General features: G+C 49.8%; 1 protein-coding gene across 5 annotated transcripts in view; it reads left to right on the top strand.

The window, feature by feature from the left end:
* The window catches only part of Camta (Calmodulin-binding transcription activator), a 69,077-nt gene that overhangs the window by 21,129 nt on the left and 28,688 nt on the right, over positions 1 to 19,260 (top strand). For 4 of the 5 annotated variants that reach the window (XM_076429220.1, XM_076429219.1, XM_076429221.1 and 1 more), the window contains exons 3-4: positions 1,330 to 1,609; positions 16,712 to 16,803. In XM_076429220.1, coding sequence (XP_076285335.1) covers positions 1,330 to 1,609; positions 16,712 to 16,803 — 372 coding nt within the window. Of the gene's footprint in view, positions 1 to 1,329; positions 1,610 to 12,643; positions 14,797 to 16,711; positions 16,804 to 19,260 lie in introns of those variants that run through there. The other variant, XM_076429223.1, reaches the window with a different exon arrangement.

Genomic DNA, 19,260 nt, shown 5'->3' with positions numbered 1-19,260 from the left:
TCCTCAACACATATTTGTCAAGGCACTTAACGTAAACTCGTTTGATTTTAATTGCTAGAAACTTGAGTAATTGCACGACCGTTTAGAGGGGTTGCGAGGGTTGAGATCGATATTATAACAGTTTTCGAGAGGCCGGGTACGCGGACACCGAGCCGAACCAAATTCGATTTTCCCATTGGACGACTTCCGTTACGCTACGCGACACCCCATTCAGCTCATTCGAACACCACGCTCTGTTTCTTTCTGTCCATGACTCTCTGGCAATTTAACCCTATCATTAACTCGTTCGTATAAACGAACAGAGTGGTATAGTCGTCTTTAACGGCGGAAGGGGTTCGAATAGCTACATGGATTTTTCTTCAACGCATTCGACCGTCGACGAATAGGAAGTGCAATTAGAATCTAACGACCGACTTCCGATTACCACGGTCTGTTTCATGCCTCGAATTCAAAGGAGTGTTTCCTAGCTCGAAGAAAATTGATCTTTTCACACTCCCGCGGAGAATAGGAGATTTAGGTTGAACCCTTTGCAATTTTTCTGAATTTTATCAATGTAAAATTGATACGATACTTTTTGGAAATGTTAAATACGTTTAGTAATTGATTGAACGTAAATTTAATAATGCAACCACCAGTCGAGTGCAAAGGGTTAACAGTTTATTCCGTGTTCGGCTGATCGACTTCGAACTCGGTGTGTATATACCTCCGGCGTACTCTATAACCACGGTGAAATAAAAATCAATTTTCCGTTCCAATTTTACACGGCGCCAGAGCTTAAAAAGGGGCGAGAAAATCGATTGCCAGCTCTTTACAATGCTGCCATTCTTTTAATATTTCATTTTTCGACGATTGTCGCCACACTTACGGCGACACGTGGAGATATACACGGATCTATCGACTAGATCATGCTTTTCCCTGGCGAGAAAATTTTCATTTTGCATAATTGAGTAGATGAAATTCAAAATTGTTGGAACATTTCTAAAATTGAAGATATAAATACACGATTTATGCCATACGAAAGATACAAATTTCCTTTTCTCTTCTACATTTTTGGGGATAAAGAGTAAGGAGCATAACTGATTCCACGCACTTTAAATCAGAACAACTTTTTTATGAATGGACCGAACGACTTCAATTTCTCTGTAAGACCAGAAGAATTAGTAACTGTGAAGGGTTCAACTTGAAAATCAAACATTTCTTCCGACAAATTGTGATATTATTTCACCTAGCAATTTACTTTCCGACCGAAAAAGCTGTTTTAAAGAGTTTTAAGTTGTTTGTCTGACGATTCTTTACGACTTTAGAGCGGTACTCGCGTCTTTTTGCCAGGCGGACAATCACGTGTCGGCGAACGGGAACGGCAACGTGAACGTGAACGCCACCCTGAACGGCAACACCATCGTCGGCAAGCCGTCGTCGAAGGTCGGGGTTGGCGGGGGTGGTTCAAAGTCGAACGAGAGGACCGATCATCTGAGGAACGATCACAAGAACCAGGAGGGGATCGGGACCGGCGAAACGAACGCTGGATGTCGTCCAAGGACGAGCAAGGAAGCCGCTCACGAGAACGTCTCCTTAGACAGGAAGCTCGATGGCGCGGATCCCATCTCCGGTAAGTACTTCCGCCGTTACTCTGCTTTTACCTTTGACGGACCGGCCGATCCCGCCGTGAATTATTTATCCTGGCCCGTCATCGGCCCGCTGCCTCGCAGCCAATCATTTTCTTTGCTCCTCGTGCACCCTACGAGTCCAAAAATAACGGCTTAAAACTGCTACGCCTCCATCGAACCTTCGTTCTAATTAATTCTTACGGAGAACCGAAATTTTCCAACTGTATTGCTCTGAAATTAAACGAACAGTATCGCGGCAGAAAAGTTTTGTCGATCTTCAAAGCCTGCGAATGTCTGTGAGGTCTTCAAATATTCTATCTGTGCTCATTCTGAAGGAATGAGGCGAAGTCGCCGAACTAAATTTTTCATCACAAAACCGAGAGACAAACTCGAGCTGTTTTTCTCAGCTTGAAGATTCGCAAATCCTACAGAGTTTAAATAATTTTTTTCTAGGCACCTCTCGAAGAGAAGTTTCTCTTTTATCATTGTAAAAGGTGCGTTGCTACCTTTGAAAGCTTCGCGAAACCACAAAGAACATCGTGCATCAAGTTCCAAGTTACTCGTCGGAAAGAGGAAGCTCGAATCTTCAATTCTACGTCGAGCTTTCGCAAGAAAGAAATTTTTTAACCAAACTACATCCTTCGGAATGTTTCCGATTTTCGAGAGAGTAGATAAAATGGTAACCGGAGCGAATACCAGTTGGAAGTTTCGTGTCTTCGTGACGGTGGTGCGGGATGAAGGTTCCTCGGAACGGTTCAGCGAGATCGATATTATAGTTTCGCGAAGTTACGACTCGACGTTCACCTTCGATTGGAACGGAACCGGCAATCCGATTCCGATTATCCCCGGCAGACGAGTGCAACCGCGTTGATTGGAGGAAATGGGCTATTGTTTCTCCGGGGGTAGTTTTATAGGAATTCCACAGGGGTAGGTGAAACCGTGCACGCGAGCCTGCGAAACGCTTTTTCCTGGGGGTATTTCCTTTTGAACAGCATTCGGTTTTCGCGCTACACCGAGGCTACGACGACGAGGCATTGGAAACACAGGCTGGGGCCGCTCGAAGGAATTATCCCGGACTGGAAATAACTTCTCGCGAATTCGAGGAGAGGAACTCTAATAAAAGTTTCCGGGCAATTGGATCTCTCTCGTGACGACGGTGTACCTCATTTTATGAACCAGCAGATTAATTAAGATGATAAAACAAAGCAGAAGTTGCGCCCGGCGTCCGATGGCACGACACAGAAAGAGAAAGAGAATGCCGTGTGATTTTAAAGTTTCAAACACGAGCTATAACGACCGTCACGACGACAACGAGGACGCCATTTCGGAGCTGCTTCTTCGACGAACTGTTTTGTTGTGTGTTGGCAGACGATATTTCCAGCCGACTCGCGATATTCGTTATAGAGGAATTGAGAATTCCGTGGACGAAGCGGAGTTACCGGTGCACCGGCGCGCCGCGCGGCGTGCTCTTTAATTTCGTCCCCTTTAAGTCACGCATTTAAATTTCAAATGAGCCCCTCATCGATCGAATTTCGTTCGGAATCAAAACTATTTAAGCCCGCATGAATTATACATAGTTTGCGTTAACTTCTACGACGGGGGGAAACAATTACTCGTGCCTCGTATTAATGAATTTTGAGCGTCGCGGCGGGTGGCGAGTGTGTCGTATCGGCCGTACAGTTTGCGACGGAATTATGCCTAGCGAATTTCGCCGGGAAAAACTCCGCTGTACCATGCTACAACTATGCCACGCTATGCAATTCTCGCGGGGAACTGTCTCGATCGCGTTCGACCATTTCACAGCAACCCTCCGCACACGAAGACCCCTCTAGATCGTCTATCAGCAATTCGAACTCGCGTCTATCCAATATTTAGCCGTTTTTGTCGAATTGACACGAGGCACGGACGAGGGTTAATAAGATCTTCCTAACAATTGCAAATTAAAAATGCTGAAACACGTGTCCTTGGAGAGGACATTCCAGTTTCCAGAGTTACGACCTGGCCTCGGAAGGGTTGAAAATAAGGAACGAAAGGGTTCGCCGTTTCGCGTGAAGGTTGAGTCACTGGAAGTCGGGAATCTGGTTAAAGTTTCGCGAGGAAAAAGGGATCCATTACCGAGAGACCTACTCGAAACTTTTTCTCCTCTGTTTAATCCGTCGCTAGCTGGCTAGAGGAAGCTAGACAGTTATAAAGAGAGAGCGAGAGAGAGAGAGTGGTCGTATAATTTTCCTCGGCTCCTCCTCTTCTTCCCTTTTTTCTCCGGTGCTTTTAATATTTTTTTTCCGCGCCAGAAACACCGACGTCACGTGTTCCTCCATTCTGTCGCCGTCAAACGCCAGCCCCTTTATCGCTCCTCTCTCTCCTCGCCCACAGAATTGAATATATGCACGCGGTTATGCATATGCAGGCCTAGTTACGCGCCGCAGCAGAAATACACACGACCGCCGGTTCAATTCTTTCGGAAACATTTTCCGAGCGGGTTCGCGCGACGTGGCGCGTCGTTGCTCGGGGGTGAGGTGTTGACGGGGGGTTGCGAGAGACCGGGGGGTTGATCCAGATGACAGCTAGACGCGAACTATCGGAAAACACACGACATTATAACCTTTCCCGGTGTGGGGACAATCGCGAAAGTTTTTCGGTGGAGAGGGTGCTATAGAAAGAGAGAGGGAGAGTGTTCTCTAACCCCGTAACGAAACGCCACGAGCTATTTGCGTCGAGAGGAGAAAGCCCAGGGGGTTGATGAGAGAGAGAGAGAAAAAATGTTTTGCTTCGAATCTGCACGCATGCAGGTCCGCGTATAATGCTTTTACAGAAAGTAGGACAGGCCGTTTCGATCTTGAAACCAACCCTCCTCGCTTGCTCGCTCTCCGACACTCTTCGTCTCGCTTTCTCTCGCGCTCTCCTCTCGCTAGAATTTCACGATCCGATGCGTTTTCGACGCGGTGCACGCGTCGCGCTCGTTTTCGCGGAAATATCCGCGACTAGACGAACCCTCTTCAACGAAAGGAGCCCGAGGGGTGCAGCACAAGTCGATACTGACACGAATTCCCACGCGATTGAGCTTTCGTTGCGAAGTTCCGGCTCCCTTGAAAACCAGCGTCGATCCTCGACACTATTGCGCGAGCCTGATCAATCGAAAATCGGATCCAAAGAGAACTTGCAGAATTTGATTGTCCATGTCTCATTCCATAATTGGAGGTTGAAGTTCCGGCTCCCGTGAAAACCGGCGTCGCCTGCCGACGATCCTGATCGGCTCGATCGCGATCCTCTTGTCCATAGCGCGAGCGCGATCAATGGAAAACTCGGATCCGAGGAGAACCCACAGAATCTGATTGTCTACATTCTCATAATTGAAAGAATCGCAAGAATTGTTGGTCGTAACGCGCGGTCCAAATTCGGCGACTCCACCTCCAGGAGCGAGAGTCTCGTGTTCCGGCATCGATCCCGGGGATTCAAGGTTTCTGGTCCTCGGGGCGATCGATCATCCCGTTGTTCGGGGCGGTTATCCTGGGACAGCTGTGCCCGGCGAACAACTGTATTTCCCGTCCGGAAACCATTGTTAAACAGGTTGTCTTCCTTATCGACTGGTGCCGCGGCCCAGTTCGAGCGTGTTTCCAGGAGGCAGCTCTCCGGGCTCTCTCCATCGGAGCAAGAGAGCAACCCCCGAAAGAAGTGCACCCTGGCGGGTAAGCCCCGATGGGGATAATTCCTAGTTCCGGCGATATCCGCCAGAGCGGCGATTCCGTCAGCTCTGGTTGTATACACGTTTTCCTCTTCTGCGTGGGCTGGGCAAAGCAGAGCAAAGCAGAGCGAAGCGGAGCGCACAGTAGAGCGAGTCTACATAGCACGATTTTTTCAATCCTCCAAGGATGATCCAGGGTTCTACGTATCGATCAGCCGTCCCCGGTGATCTCTTTCTCGAAGGACAAACCACGTCGAGGCCTAGCAATCGCGTCTAGATCTTAGATCGTAATTTTCCCCGGGCCGAGACAACCACCGCCGACTGATCGTTGGAATTTAGTGGTCGGCACCCAGAAATTACTATCCCGTGCGAGCGCAGGAATGCATCCTCGGGATCGAGGGCGTCGCTGGTTGGCTGCTTCTCCGCACCTATATACGGCTCGGAGAGAGCCTAGCTACGACTATCCTCGCCTATCCCCGTCTATCCTGACCTATCCGATTGCCGCTGACTAGAGTAGGTATCGACCCCTCGAGGAGGCACCTTTTTCTTTTCTACAAACCCCGTCCGCACAACCCCTCGAGCCTCTCCTAGAAGATCTCACCCCACGATCGCTTTTTCCAAGCGAAATCTCATCGGCGTCCTTAGCCGATCCTCTTTCAAGACCCTCTTCTTCTCTCACCCTTTCTCTCCCCATCGTCGTCGACGTCGTCGTCGTCGTTTCCCTTTCGTCTTTCGCTCAGAGGTTCGACTTCATTCCTTCATTTTCTCTTTCTCTCTTTCTCGAGCGGATCCTAATTCGGGAACGCTGCGTTTAACGACTGTACACTACGACTTAGCTGTTAAACGCGGGTCTCGTGGTCCCTGGCAGGAAGTACCGAAGCAACTCGACGAATCCGAGCACGAGCTCCTTCAGACCGGGCGATCTTATTGATTGTCTTAGCTTTCCTGCCGTCACGCTCTCTCTCTCTCTCCCTCTCTCTCTCTCTCTCTCTCTCTCTCTCTCTCTCTCTCTCATGCTCCCTTTCACTATACCGTTCCTCGTCTAGCTCGGAACGAAGCACTTATACAAAGACCGCTTCGGTTCTCTTTCTGTCCCCTTTTGGCCCGCGCTGGGATAGGTACACGGAACTCTCTTTTCTTCTTTCTCTCTCTCTCGCTCACTCGCAGCCCCACCCCCGGAGACTACTTTTCTTCCCCACCTCGTCTCGAAGACTCTCATTCTCGGTGTGCCCCACCTCTTCTTCCTCCTCCTTCTCCTCTCGTTCCTCTTGTTTTCTCCTTCTGGATGGCTCGTCGAGCTATCGTCGTCGGCGACTAACGACCGGCGACTTACGTGTCCGGCTAACTTTGCCCCCGTGTTCGTCGAAACGAAGACCGATCTACGTGATAAAGGAACAAGAGGAGGCCTCTCTCTCCTTCCTCCCCCTTCGGTTTAGGGATAAAGGGGCAAGGGATCGAAGAAGGATGGCGGAAAAAGAGGGAGGAGGGAGAGAGAGAGAGAGGATAGAGAGCGGGGGAGAGGGAGATAGTTGGACAGGAGCCTCTGCCAACGTTCTATTTAAAGCCGTGGGGGTAGCAGCAGCTAGCTGACTGGTAATTTACGAGCTTATACCAAAAAGTTGGACACCTTGGGGATGGCTCCGCACTTTGACACGTGACCCAGTTTTATCGAGTTACGTAATTGATCGCCTCGCGCCTGCCCCGTCGTCTGCATCGCGAAATCCACGGACCCCTACGGTGTTTCTCTCTTTCTTCCCCTATATATTTTTTTTCATTTACCACCGAAACCCCTGTCTCCACTCGTTCTTGTGTTTGTTATTGTTCGCTCGGTCCGCCTTTGATCGCGGTAATCCCGAGATCCTAACCACCACCACCACCACCACCACCACCACCCTTCCACCCCACTTTTTGCTTTTCTTCGGTTTAATTTCTCCTCGGGCACGGCCGTTTCTCCGGGCTCTTTGTTTCCGCCGACGGGTTTTTTGCCGTTCCGCGCGGGCAATTGCACAGAGTACCGTGTAACCAGTCGATCATCCGAATCTGGCCGGCAATCAAATCCGATTAACGTGTGTCCAATTTAGTTAAGTAACTCCCGGCGAGCCTCTCGTCCCGAGTTCTCGCAGTCCGGCGGCGCTGAAAGAGCGGCGGAAAAAAAGCGGTTCCGGCTAATTCGAATCGTTTCGCGATTCTTTGAGCCCGCTGGACAAAGAGGCTGTGCGCGCCGTGGGGTGGCGAGCGCACATCACCGGAATCGCGGAAGGCTCGGCGAAATTCGTGTCTCTGTTAATTATATAAAATAGAACATTCGTTAACACGCGTTGCTCGACAATTAAACAAACTTGTGTGCTTTGTTCTGGACTGCATTTTTTAGTATGCCTCAATCTTTTGGTGGTATTCATGCTTCATTAATCAATTATACAGTCACCAGTCTCTTCTACAATTAGAAAACAACCAATTACTCCATATTTAAGTATTGGAGGTGTTGCATCAATGTCCATAAAATGGAAAGAATGTGATAGAATGGAATTATTTTCCATGGAACGTGTTAAACGGGTGCGCCATTAGTTCCCTTTTAGTCGGGAGGAAATTCTATTTTTGTTGACACACAACTCTTTCTTCTGGAAGCTTTTACACCATGAAAAAAGTGGTGAAGTCTGTACACTTTTCAGTCTATTTGAATCGAGCATTATCCAGCAAATTGCAAGCTGTTTCACGGCGTGAACATTTTTGTATTAATTCCGGCGATTTCATAGAAAACGAGGGACTGTGGCGACGGGTCTATTTACGTCTCGTTTAACACACGAGGGAAGAAGAAGACCTTTGGGTTATTAGCCCTTTCAGCTCTTCGCGTGCTGACCTAAATAACGCGCGCGGCGTCTCAAAATCCGCGTGACATACTGATCTCGGAAATACGATTCCTCGGCCGCTAATTCCCGGTTACGGGCCGAGCCCATTGTCCCGAAGATTCGAAATTCCCGGTTGTAATCCGGTGAATTATAGAACCATAAATCCCCGTTACGAAACAATTAGGAGGTCCCTTCGAAGAGAGGCGAAAGCCAGCGGGGGGGAGTCGGATTTATAGTTGTTGATTCGACTCGCGGGACGGGTTTCGGCTCGCGTATAACACGCGCGCACGCAGGAAGGGAAGTTTCGTTGTCAAAACGTTAATGCGAGCACCGGAACGCCGGCATTCTTCTCCGGCCAAAAGCGATAAATCCAGCCGCGAACGAATTCAGCTGCGTGTAACCGTTCCATTTCGACGGTCGCTCGCAAATCATCAAGCCGCTGCTGTGCTGCACTCTCGTTGCACTCGCGGCTGGACGGCGGGCGCGATACCAAAAATTTGTTGGCGGTCCGGACCAACGGAGAAACAATGGCAATCATTTTATGCGCCGTGCTGAGACACGAGCAGCCTGCGCGAGGACAATACCGCGATTATGCATTGCACCGTGTCCTTGTTCTTGGGGAAGCTAAAGCATGAGAATGGGGAGCCTAATTCTCGAGGAACTCGACCTTCTAGGTCTCCGTCAGCCCTCGAGTCGATTGTGCATTCATTCTTCGGTGTGGTTACTTGTTCAGCTTCGGTGAAGGAGTCTACAAGTTCTCATATTTCCAATTTGATCGGATGCGTCCATTCTTCGTTGCAGTTGGTTGTTCAGCTTCAGTGGAGGAGTAACTTTGCATTCTTCAAATTTGATCAGATGCATCCATTCTTTGTCGTAGTTACTTGTTCCTCTGCAACGAAGAAGTCTACAGATTTTCATTCTCCCAATTTGATCGGATGTGCATCCATTCTTCATTGTAGTTAGTTGGTCATCTTCGATGAAAGAGTCAACAAATTCTCACTTTTCTAATTTGCTCAGATGCACTCATTTCTTCATTGTATTGTCTTGTTCATCTTCAGTGAAAAAGTCTACAAATTCACTGTTGATCTCAAACATTTCATTTTTCCAATTTCATTCATCTTCATTGTTGATCTCAAAATATTCATTTCCCCAATTTGATCGGATGCATCCATTCTTCATTGTAGTCATTTGTTCATCTTCGGTGAAAGAGTCTACAAATTCTCACTTCTCCACTTTGATCAGATGCATTAATTCTTCAGCGTAGCTATTCGTTCATCCTCATCGAAGCAGTCTCAAATTCATAACGAAACAAAAGTGTCGTATCGCTGGAACGAGTCTAGCCACGCTGTCAAGTCGTCGCGTTCGTTTCTGAACGGTCCAATGTCACCGAACGGGATCACGGCTCGGCAGACATAATCAGGCATAAAAGAGTGCAACGCTCTCGCGCTCAGCTTTTTCCCTCTGGAAGAAGCGCAGACAGTCTGGCACGCGTGGTGCGCTTTCAATGTCTTATGGTTTGTGGCCCGTTTATCTGAAAATAAGGTCTCGATCCGTGGGGTCTCCTTGCAATTACGCTCGCATTTCATTGCTCGGGCTGAGGTAAAAAAAAAGGAGGCGCGGGCGCTCGACACGGAACGTCACGTTCACCGGGGGTTGGGAAAAAATCCCGGTGAAAAGGGGTGAACATTTTCATCCCATTAGCGGCGACATCGTTACCCGTAGACGAGGCTCGCGTGGGTGGTGGCGACGAAGTAGAAGAGAGAGAGAGAGAGAGAGAGAGAGAGAGAGTGTGGGTTAAGCCTCGCGGATCCACCGCGATCCCAAAATAATAAACAGTGTGCCGTCGATAAATCGTGCGAGGGGATGGTGTGTGTTACGTGGAGGGTGAGAAGTTGTCCGGCGATTCCGGGCTTATTCGATTCCGTCAGTGAGCTCCTCGTTACGAGATCCGCTCAATTACGAGTTCCTGGATAAATTACGAGCTTATGCGAGAAAATCTACGACCCCGGGAAAACCGAAGCCCCAACCCCTCGACTACCCGCCGTTGCCGCCGTCTGTGTACCTGGCTGCACATGCCGCGCCGTATCTGTGTAAACAGACCGCACACGTTCCCGAAAGCCTAATTCAGACCTAACGGGTTATGCACGCGGATTCACACGTACAGGGGTGCGTCCGGGGGGTGTGTGCAGGGTGTGGGGGTGCGTGAAAGCGCCGCTTAAATCCATATAAATACGCGCCCATGAATCCATCCATTAATCAGATCCGCGATAGGGGGTCTCCGGGCCCGACGCCCGAGTGATTTCAACCCCCCGACCAACCTCCCCCCCCCTTTCCTCCTACCTCACTCCTTCTCCACCGGGCAGTTTTTTTTCCTCTCTCGTACTCTTTTTCCCTCTTTTCCCACCGATAGCTATATAGAGAACGATAGAGGGTCCGTTTGCAGGGGTCACTGGGAGATGGCAGCACCTCCATTAAAATTCGACGCGAACCTTCTGCGAGAATCCGATGTATGCTGTGTCATGCCCTGCTTATAGCTCTGTATAGCCTAGCTTGCAAGTCTCCCTCCGCAAAGGTACGGCTGTCATTGCACACGTGTGGAAAATACGTGTGCAGGCGCGAAGGCAGGCAGCCGGTTATAACCTACGACTCCGGTAGGTTGTGAGCGGAATATGGTTTAGGGGTTCGGAGCCCGGGGGGATGGGGCAGTTGGTCTACTCTCTTCTCTCTCTCTCTCTCTCTCTCTCTCTCTCGCTCTCTCAGCCTATGTGTCCCCAAACGGTAGAGAATCTGTTCAACATTTTTCTCCTCCTCGCCTCGGTCCATCTTCCTTTTTTCTCTCCCTCGGTTGGTCCTTCCTCCAGAGACCGACTCCGGCTCTTCCTCGTTTTGTTGGCTTCTCGTGTCGGGAACAATTTCGATTTGTTAACCGTTCGAGGAGGTGGCCCGTTCGATTCTCTCGCGGGGTTCCCCCACGATTTCTCTTTTTTCTCCGTCAGAAGGATGTCGGTGGCACGCAAATATTGATGCTCGCCGGGAAGAACGTTTCCCCATCGGCGTGTCCGTGCGCGAAGGATGTCAGGTGTTCGATAAATGCTGAATCACTGCAATTTTGCATTTTTAAAGTCCTGCACACCAACCCCCGCGCCACCACTACCACCACCACCACTACCACTACCGCCGGTCTAGCCTATTTCTCGGACGCCGCCGGAGGAACTTCCCCGGGAAAAAGGAACACGCTTTGCTGCGGGGCTGCGTGGCTGTGGGGCCCCCCTACCCTTTTTTCCCGATTTCCATCCTCTCCCCCCCCGTAACCCAGTAGTCTCCTCTCTGCTCAACCCCCTCGAAAAGCCGATTTATCACCGAATCAAGCGGCCGCTTTCTACCTCGTCCCAGTTAAACTACCTCGCTAATTAAAAAAAATAGAGAACTTCTCTGGGATCCGACGGCGTAGCCGCCGACGTGGCCGACGCGGAGAGAGTTCATCCTCTTTTCTTTCCACGCGGCCTGGATACCTTTGCACCCCCCGTGCTAGCATAACCGTCGGTGTCGTTCATTCTTTTTCTTTTGCCGAGGACACGAGGATATTTTCCTTGTAAATCCGTGGGCGGTTGTAAAACCACCGAGAAAACGAGGGGTCACGGTAAAAGCAGGGACGAGAAGAGCGATTCGTTAAGCGTTCGTACACACAGAAGTTATCCCGCATGGCTCTGAATGCCGCAGAAGGTCGGATAACAATCGATTATCGTTGCTCGACGGGTCCCCCGGAGCAACAACACTCTGTTGCCAGCGCGCGCGCTGCTCCGCTCTGCTCTGCTCCGCTCTGCTCCGTTTCGAGCCGACCGGATGATCCTAGACAGGGAAACTACCTTCGCTGCCTAGCTTGTTCTAGCCAGCAGCAGCAGCACTGTGTAGGTTGGAATGCAACGCTTAGGCATTAATTTGCATCCTCGGTAATCCTTAATTTACAACTCCGACGGAGTTTTCCAGGGGGTAGTAGGTAGCATTGGCGGGTTCTCCGCGGAATTGGCTTGGTGTGCACCCCCACAGATGCAGCGGGGCACCCCCACGCACACGCGCGCACACCTTATCGCCGAGCTGGAACACGTAGAGGCTACCAGGGGCGGTTTGACGATGGTGGGGATCGTTCTCTCGGCGGTGGGGTTACCGTAGAGGAAGGGAGGGAGCCCAGAGCGGGTGGAGAGGGCAGGGGCGATGGAGCGAGGAGTGGGCGAGGGGAGAGAGAGGAGGTTGGATGTTGAGGAAGGTGCAGCGGACGGTGTGTGGCGGGTGGAGGGTAGCAGGGGCAAGGGGAAAAGGGATTCGGCAGACAGGGGCTGTGGCTGGGGCTTGGATAGTCCGACTCTGGCCTCGATGGTGGGGCGGAGAAGGGAGCGAGGGGGTGGGGGCTGTGAAATGGCGGAAACCTCGACGGTGTGGGGTAGGGGTAGGGGACAGTCGTGGAAGGACGAGAAGAGGGGCGATGGACGGAGGTCGAGAGTCGCGGGTTGGCTCACTCTGCGGCTCCCGCCGCTCGGGAGCAGACACGCGGGGCCAAAGACTAATTTGAACCTATTTTATTAACAAAACAAAAACATACATATTTGTAAATAACACTAAATAACACGCTAAAGTCTCAACACACTAACAACAACAACATCAACGTTCTCCTTCGAAACGAAACGTCTCTCTGTCACCCACTATCTACAAAGACAAGATATTTCCGAACCGAATACCAACAACAACAAATAACAACAGCAAAAGATTAATACAACAGAAAGAAAGAACGAAATAATTACTCTTAGGCCTCTGTAAAAACAACATCTACAGCCAACAACAAAACAAAAAAATATACAAAAGAACACGGAACGCGAAATACGAGACAACAACAAAAAAGTAGATTACTATTTCCAGTCCCTGTATAAAGCCGTTCGTTGCGAAGCCCGGATACGCGTGGAGAAGGACACGAGGATAAGGGATACTTGAGAGAGGAAAGAGGTGAGAGAGAGAGCGAGAGAGAGAGAGAGAGAGAGAGAGAGAGTGCGAGAGAACGAAAGGGAGAGAGAGAGAGTGTGAGAGAGATAGTGAAGGGGTGAAAACAGAGAGAGAGAGAGAAAGAAAGGTTCGTCTATTTTCGGGAGTTACCACTGGTTCGCGAGGAAAACGCAGGAGAGTGACACACGAGGGGTCGAAGGCCGAAGAGGAAAGCACAGGAAGAAGGCACACGATTTCGAAGGACCGCGCGACACGAAGGATACAAAAGGCCGAGAGGAAGTCGTCAGGGCCGATATATCGCAGAATCCGCAACGGGCGAATCTCGTTTTTAAGTTTTCTCTCTATACTCTGTGTGACCGTTACATTATTTTGTCCCTCCGACAGGGACGGGTTCGGTGTTGTAACTTAGCATATAAGAAGAACAAAGAGCTCCGGAACGCACAACAGAACGAAATCAAAAAGGAAGGGAAGAGAAACAGGAGAAAGAGTGTGTGTGTAAAGAAGAGATAGAGAAGAGAAGAGAAAAGAGGTCGACAGAGCAAGAGAGAGTGAGAGAGAGAGACGGATCCAGGGAAGCGCAAAAGGGCCAAGGACTGAATCGTAAAGAGGGAAAGGAAACAAGGTCGAACGGGCTACGAGAAGACCGAGTAGGCAGGCAGGCAGACGGACGGCCGGGAAAAGGCAACGGGAAGAGAAGAAGGTTCGCGAGAGAGGGAGCATTGTTCCGGTAGAGAGAGCGTGTATAAAATATTATCGAGGCTACAGTTTTTTATACTAGTACGAGAGAGAGGGAGAGAGCAGCGCGCGTTCTGAGGAGGCACAGAAGACGACGAGTAAACAGAGCGAAGCGGAGAGAAACGCAAAGAAAACAGACTAGACAAGAAACAGAACAGAGGAGAGCAAGAAGAAAAGGAAGAAGAAGAGAGGGTTCCTGGTCGGGGGATCGTTTTCCACGCGTCCGACCTCCACGTGTGTCTCGCGGCCGCGTTAGAGCAGTCGCGTTGCGCGTGACACTCTTGTGACTCTCGGCTTCACGTTCTCGTTTTCCCTTCTCGCTCCTGTACCTCGTCTTCCGCGCGCGTTTTGGGCTTGTTGTGTCCAGTCTTTTTCTCTCGTGGTCGATATCGAGAGAGGATATTTCCGAAAGGGGGAAAGAGAGAGAGGAGAGACACTTAAAGAGTAGGCGAAAAAAGGGGAGAGAGAGAGAGAGACAGTTGTCGACAGGACAAGCTGGCTCGCGTACACGATCCTGCGGGGGATATGCCTTGCCGTTCTAAGGGGAACCACCACCCACGTGCACGAGCCTCACGCAGAGGGCAACGTCAAGCGAGTCGTGTTTCCATCCTAGAACCCGGCAGCAAACTCTCCTGACAAAAGGAGTGCCGTCGCAGCTTGTCACGGTCGTCGGGGATCGCGAGCACCGACCACTGTCGAGTCGCCATATCAGCCGCACGCTCGTCGAAGCGCACGAGGAGCCCGGGGATGCCAGCGAGAGGAGCGCAGCAGCGATCGCGGTTAGCGTACGTCCAAGGACGATGACGGTCGGCCACGATCGGTAAGATCCAGGAAGCGGTCGCTCGAACGAGCGCCACGGAAATGGCGGGCTACAATCATTCGAACCCGCAGCGTGTCGTCTATCACGCGACCTACCCGACGCCGCTCGCACCAAGTGAGTTCCCGAGAAATCGTAGAGAGCCGAAACTTAAAGGGCCTTTAGACAGAAACCTTTTTTGCTCGTGTACGGCAGAACGATTATCGACCATGGCTGACCAGCTCTCTTCACTGAGAACCGCTTCCACTTTATTTCGCATTCTTTCGCTTCTTTACGCTTTTACTTTTTCTATACTATTCTACTCTATTTTATCTTTTTTCTATATACTATATATAGTGTACGGCACGAGGCTGAACATTTTTTCGTTCTTCGGCTTTCTCTTTTCAGATTGCGTTCACACGGACGATTTACCGTCACGTTGACTGCCACTCGTTCGCGTACCTTTGGAAATTCGTTCACAGTCGCTTGATATAAGCTTGCGCTCTCCGATTCGGATCGAAATGGTCGATTCGCTTTTGCGGGACTGTTCGGCAGACAACGTGTGATCTGTACAGGGTGTACCGAGAATTGTGCTACGACCGGGCGCTGATTCCACGCTCGTGAACAAGTCGAAACGAAGGGATAACAGTTTTGAACGTGTCCTTTCACGTGTATTCGTGCATCATCGTGAGAAACTCCTTTCCTCCAACTGGTTCTTGCGTACGGAATCAGCGCGCAGGGGATCGTATCTGGATTTTCCGTGCACCCTGTACATTGTCGGTGATACGTGCTTTTTTTCGGGGATCGAGCGTGCCCGTCGAAATTGAGATATTACTCATCTTTATATCTGACAAGGCTGCCGGGCCAGCGGGCGCCGCGAAAATTCATAATACGCGCGCGGTAGGTATTGGCAATAAATTACCGCGGAGCCGAGAAAGTGCAGCTGCACTACCGGTGATATCAATAACGCTCTCGTACGGACCGAGAGAGCCGGAGGGGTAGGGGGGCCGGTAAACTGACATATTTCAGCCGGGCGGACGGCCGTTTCCTTAATGTCTCGATACGTCGACCGGCCCGGGGCTGGCCGAGTAATTTATTCGGATAATTTGTAGGCGTGCGCGGCAGGAACAAATTTTTGTCCGGTCCGCGTTACGACGGGATTCCCGCGGGGGACGAGCCCTGTCGCATTTTTCTACGTCGATGGTTTCCGGTTAATAGCGCCCGGCCAATTGCACCGCCACGTGACCCAGAAAATTGAATTACTCGATTGCTGCACCGTTCGTTCAATGAAAAATAATTCTCGTTCGCTCTTCGGGACGGTTCTCTCTAAAAATAGAAAAACCTTCCCTTGGCTACCTATTTTTTCTCTTTTTTCACTTTCTCTCTCTCTCTCTCTCTCTCTCTCTTTCTTCTCTGTCTCTCTTTATTCACTTCTTTATTATACGAACGTACACAATCTCTCACACACACGTACGGAGTCTCCCCCCCTCACTCTCTCTCTCTCTCTCTCACTCACAAATCAATTACGCATTTGAATTCTTGGAAACGCAACGTTAGCCACGTGAAAAATGCATTACCTTCGTCCGGGTGTCGTTTTCTTGTTCTCGCGTAAAGAGAACCGGTTGAGGGTGGCCGGCCGAAGGGCGGAGGGGGCGAGAGGGAGTCTCGGTTGCGTTCCCTGATCGATAACGGCTTCGATCCGTTGCATATAAACACGCCTAATGATGTGTTATGCAAACGTCTAAGCTTTCGTCGGAATAAATGCGCGGGCACGAATTTACGGTAACTCGCGTGACACGCGGAATGATCAGATTACGGAGCGCGAGTGCTCCAATGATAGAGTTAACAAAAGCCGGTGTAAACGAAACCCGTCGATGCGAGGGGGTCGGAATGGTGGTGGTGGGTCGTCGGGGCGTACGGAGGGGCTTGACGGAGGAGGGATGGGACGGCGAATATCGAGTTTCACCCCCTTGAATATTGGAAGCTGTTTCCCCCGCGAAATATCCGACGTTCGAGGGCAGCATTTTCATCGCGTCTTTATTGCTCTGTTTAGATGGGGATCCGATAAAACTTCCGGAAAATTTGGAGACCTTGCCGCGGGCCGAGCATTTCCCGACCCAGAGGCACCGATGGAACACCAACGAGGTGAGTCTCGCACGAAACGACGATCCTAATCTGCGATACAGAAGGAATGTGCGCGCAAAAAGAAGAAAAAAAGAACAAATAAAACAGGCGAGAGAGAGAAAACGCGACCGAACACGAGTCAGCCCGCGTGTCGAACGATTTCGATACGATCGGTGTGTTTCGTTTAATTCGATGCAACGGGACGGTTCGGAGAGAACGGCACGCAATTTCGGCGCACCGCTCGCCGACTCTTTTAAATTGTAAATTCGAGGGCGAAATTAGAAGGTGCCAAATCTGCGCGGCCGCTGCTCTATCGGGCGAGAGAGCTTGTCAGAAAAAAAGCACACCACGTGGTGAATTACGTGAAAGAGTGCCGCGACTACCGGCGCGGTATCCATTAGGAGCTTTTTAAATAATCGTCACGAATTTCTAGATATCTCCACTTCTCTCGCGCTATCTCTCGAATAACGAGCGGTTTTAAATATTACGAACGAATAGACACGTGGCGCAGGTAGAAACGGTCAGTCTGTAATCAGACGTTTCCTGCAAAGCCTGCTTGCATCTCGTGCTGGTCGCAAAAAAGTTTATTCAAAGTGTTCCGACTGCTTTAAAAAGACTCGCATATGAATCCTTCATACGAGGCAAGTAGAAACGGTTTGTCTATAGTCGGACACGCTTTGAAACTCCTTTAGCTTTTTCTCTATCCCAAGAATTTGATACATTATACAAGTCGGCGGAAACTGGGCTTTCGTGGAGGTCCCGACGCCTTTAAAACGACTTCGATTCCAATATCCCGAGTAGAAACAGTGTATCTGTAGTCAGACGTGCCGCAAATCCTTGCTGGATCTTCTCTGCTGCACTAATTCATTTTCGGATGGTGCAATCCCTTTGAAAAATTGCATTTAGACCGTCTTAAGGATGTTCTGGAGGTACAATGGCAGACAAAAGTACAAGAAATTCGAAATCCATCAATATATTGGCAATGAAAGCCATTCATGAGTATATTTTGCATACTTTTGTATACTTTTTTTTACACTGTTGTCGCGTTTCTGTGCTAGTGAGATGACAACACGATAAATTTGACGTTAATGCTAATAAATTTGGAACATAGTTAATTACATAATTTTTACTATATATAAAAAAAGCTGGAGTTTCTAGTTGCATTTTTTCAAGGTTTAAATAGGCTTTGAAGTGGAATTTTATGAATTCTCCATAAAAAGACGTGTTAAAACGTGCAAACTTTAAGTTGCTATAATTCTTAAACGGTCCAGTGAATCGAATCCAAACTTTGGTAATTGCATTAATTTTGTTGCGGTTTTATATACCTCCAGAACATCCTTAACCCCTCGCCCTGCAATATCGTGACAGAATCGCGACGAAGATTTTGAACAGGGTCTAGTAAATACGATCCATGCACATATTGTTATAAAAATTGCACAGGATCAAACTAAACAGAGTCTTGTCATTTTTGTAAGCAAAAACACATTTTAATCGCCTTCAACGCTCGGTTAGCGTTAAAGAATAACGTATGAAATTAAAGTGACAAGTAATTAATTTGATCGAGGCTTGGTTAATTGGCACAACGGCTCGAAAAATAATCGCGTCGGAACGTCGAACGGCGGAGCAAGTAGAAACAGTCTGCCAGTGGTCAGACACGGCTGGCAGGGCCGTAAATTTTAGTTATCCCGTCGATCCGCGGCGAATCAGTGAAATCAATGGAAAGGAGGCTCTCGTCTGCCGGTCGAAAAAGGATTGCATCGGAACGGTTAATACGTTCCCGGCGAGAGAGCTCCGTTCGGTAACGGAGTTAGGGGGAACGGCGGCGTGTGCATTTGCACGGCATTCCGGTAGGCGCAACTGTAAAGTAAATAGCGACGTCGCAACGCCGTTGGTGCCTCGTACGTAGCGTCGGTGGTTAGAGAGGATAGATGCTGTCCGTTCGTGTGCAAGGCTCGCGAGTCGGTGTGCAGGGGTGCACATACCAACACGTGGAGCGGCGTGCACTCGTAGGTGTACCGATGTAGTCCACTGCTACTCTGACCCCGGTCGGCCTCCGATCAATAGCTGGAGCCAGCTAGAGAGCTCAGCCGAGCCGAGTTGAGTTTTCAGTTCCGTAGAGTCGAACCCAATTGCGAGCCTATGCCTCACGATTATCGCGATAAGTCCCCTACTTATCAAACCACCCTCGCCTCTCTCTCTCTCTCTCTCCCGCACTTTTTTCTCCCTCGACTTCTAGCAACTTCATCCCCCTATCTCGAGAACTACATTCCCGGAGAATTCAGGCTGAGCTGCTAGATGATTCGGGAGAACGTTCTTCCAGTTCCGAGATCTTACGCAGCCATCTTCATCCCCCATTGTGTTCCTGGCTTATTCACAACGCTTTCTATATCTTCTCCTCGGAACCTAATGGTTCTAACAAAATGCGAATCATTCGCGAACGAGGGAAATGTTCCGCGGGGTGTCGAACGGGAATTGTGT

This window comes from Lasioglossum baleicum, chromosome 8 (assembly GCF_051020765.1).
Source record: "Lasioglossum baleicum chromosome 8, iyLasBale1, whole genome shotgun sequence".
In the NCBI taxonomy this organism is placed as follows: domain Eukaryota; kingdom Metazoa; phylum Arthropoda; class Insecta; order Hymenoptera; family Halictidae; genus Lasioglossum; species Lasioglossum baleicum.
The sequence above is the reverse complement of the archived record's forward strand: the minus strand, read 5'-3'. Positions and strand labels throughout refer to the sequence as shown.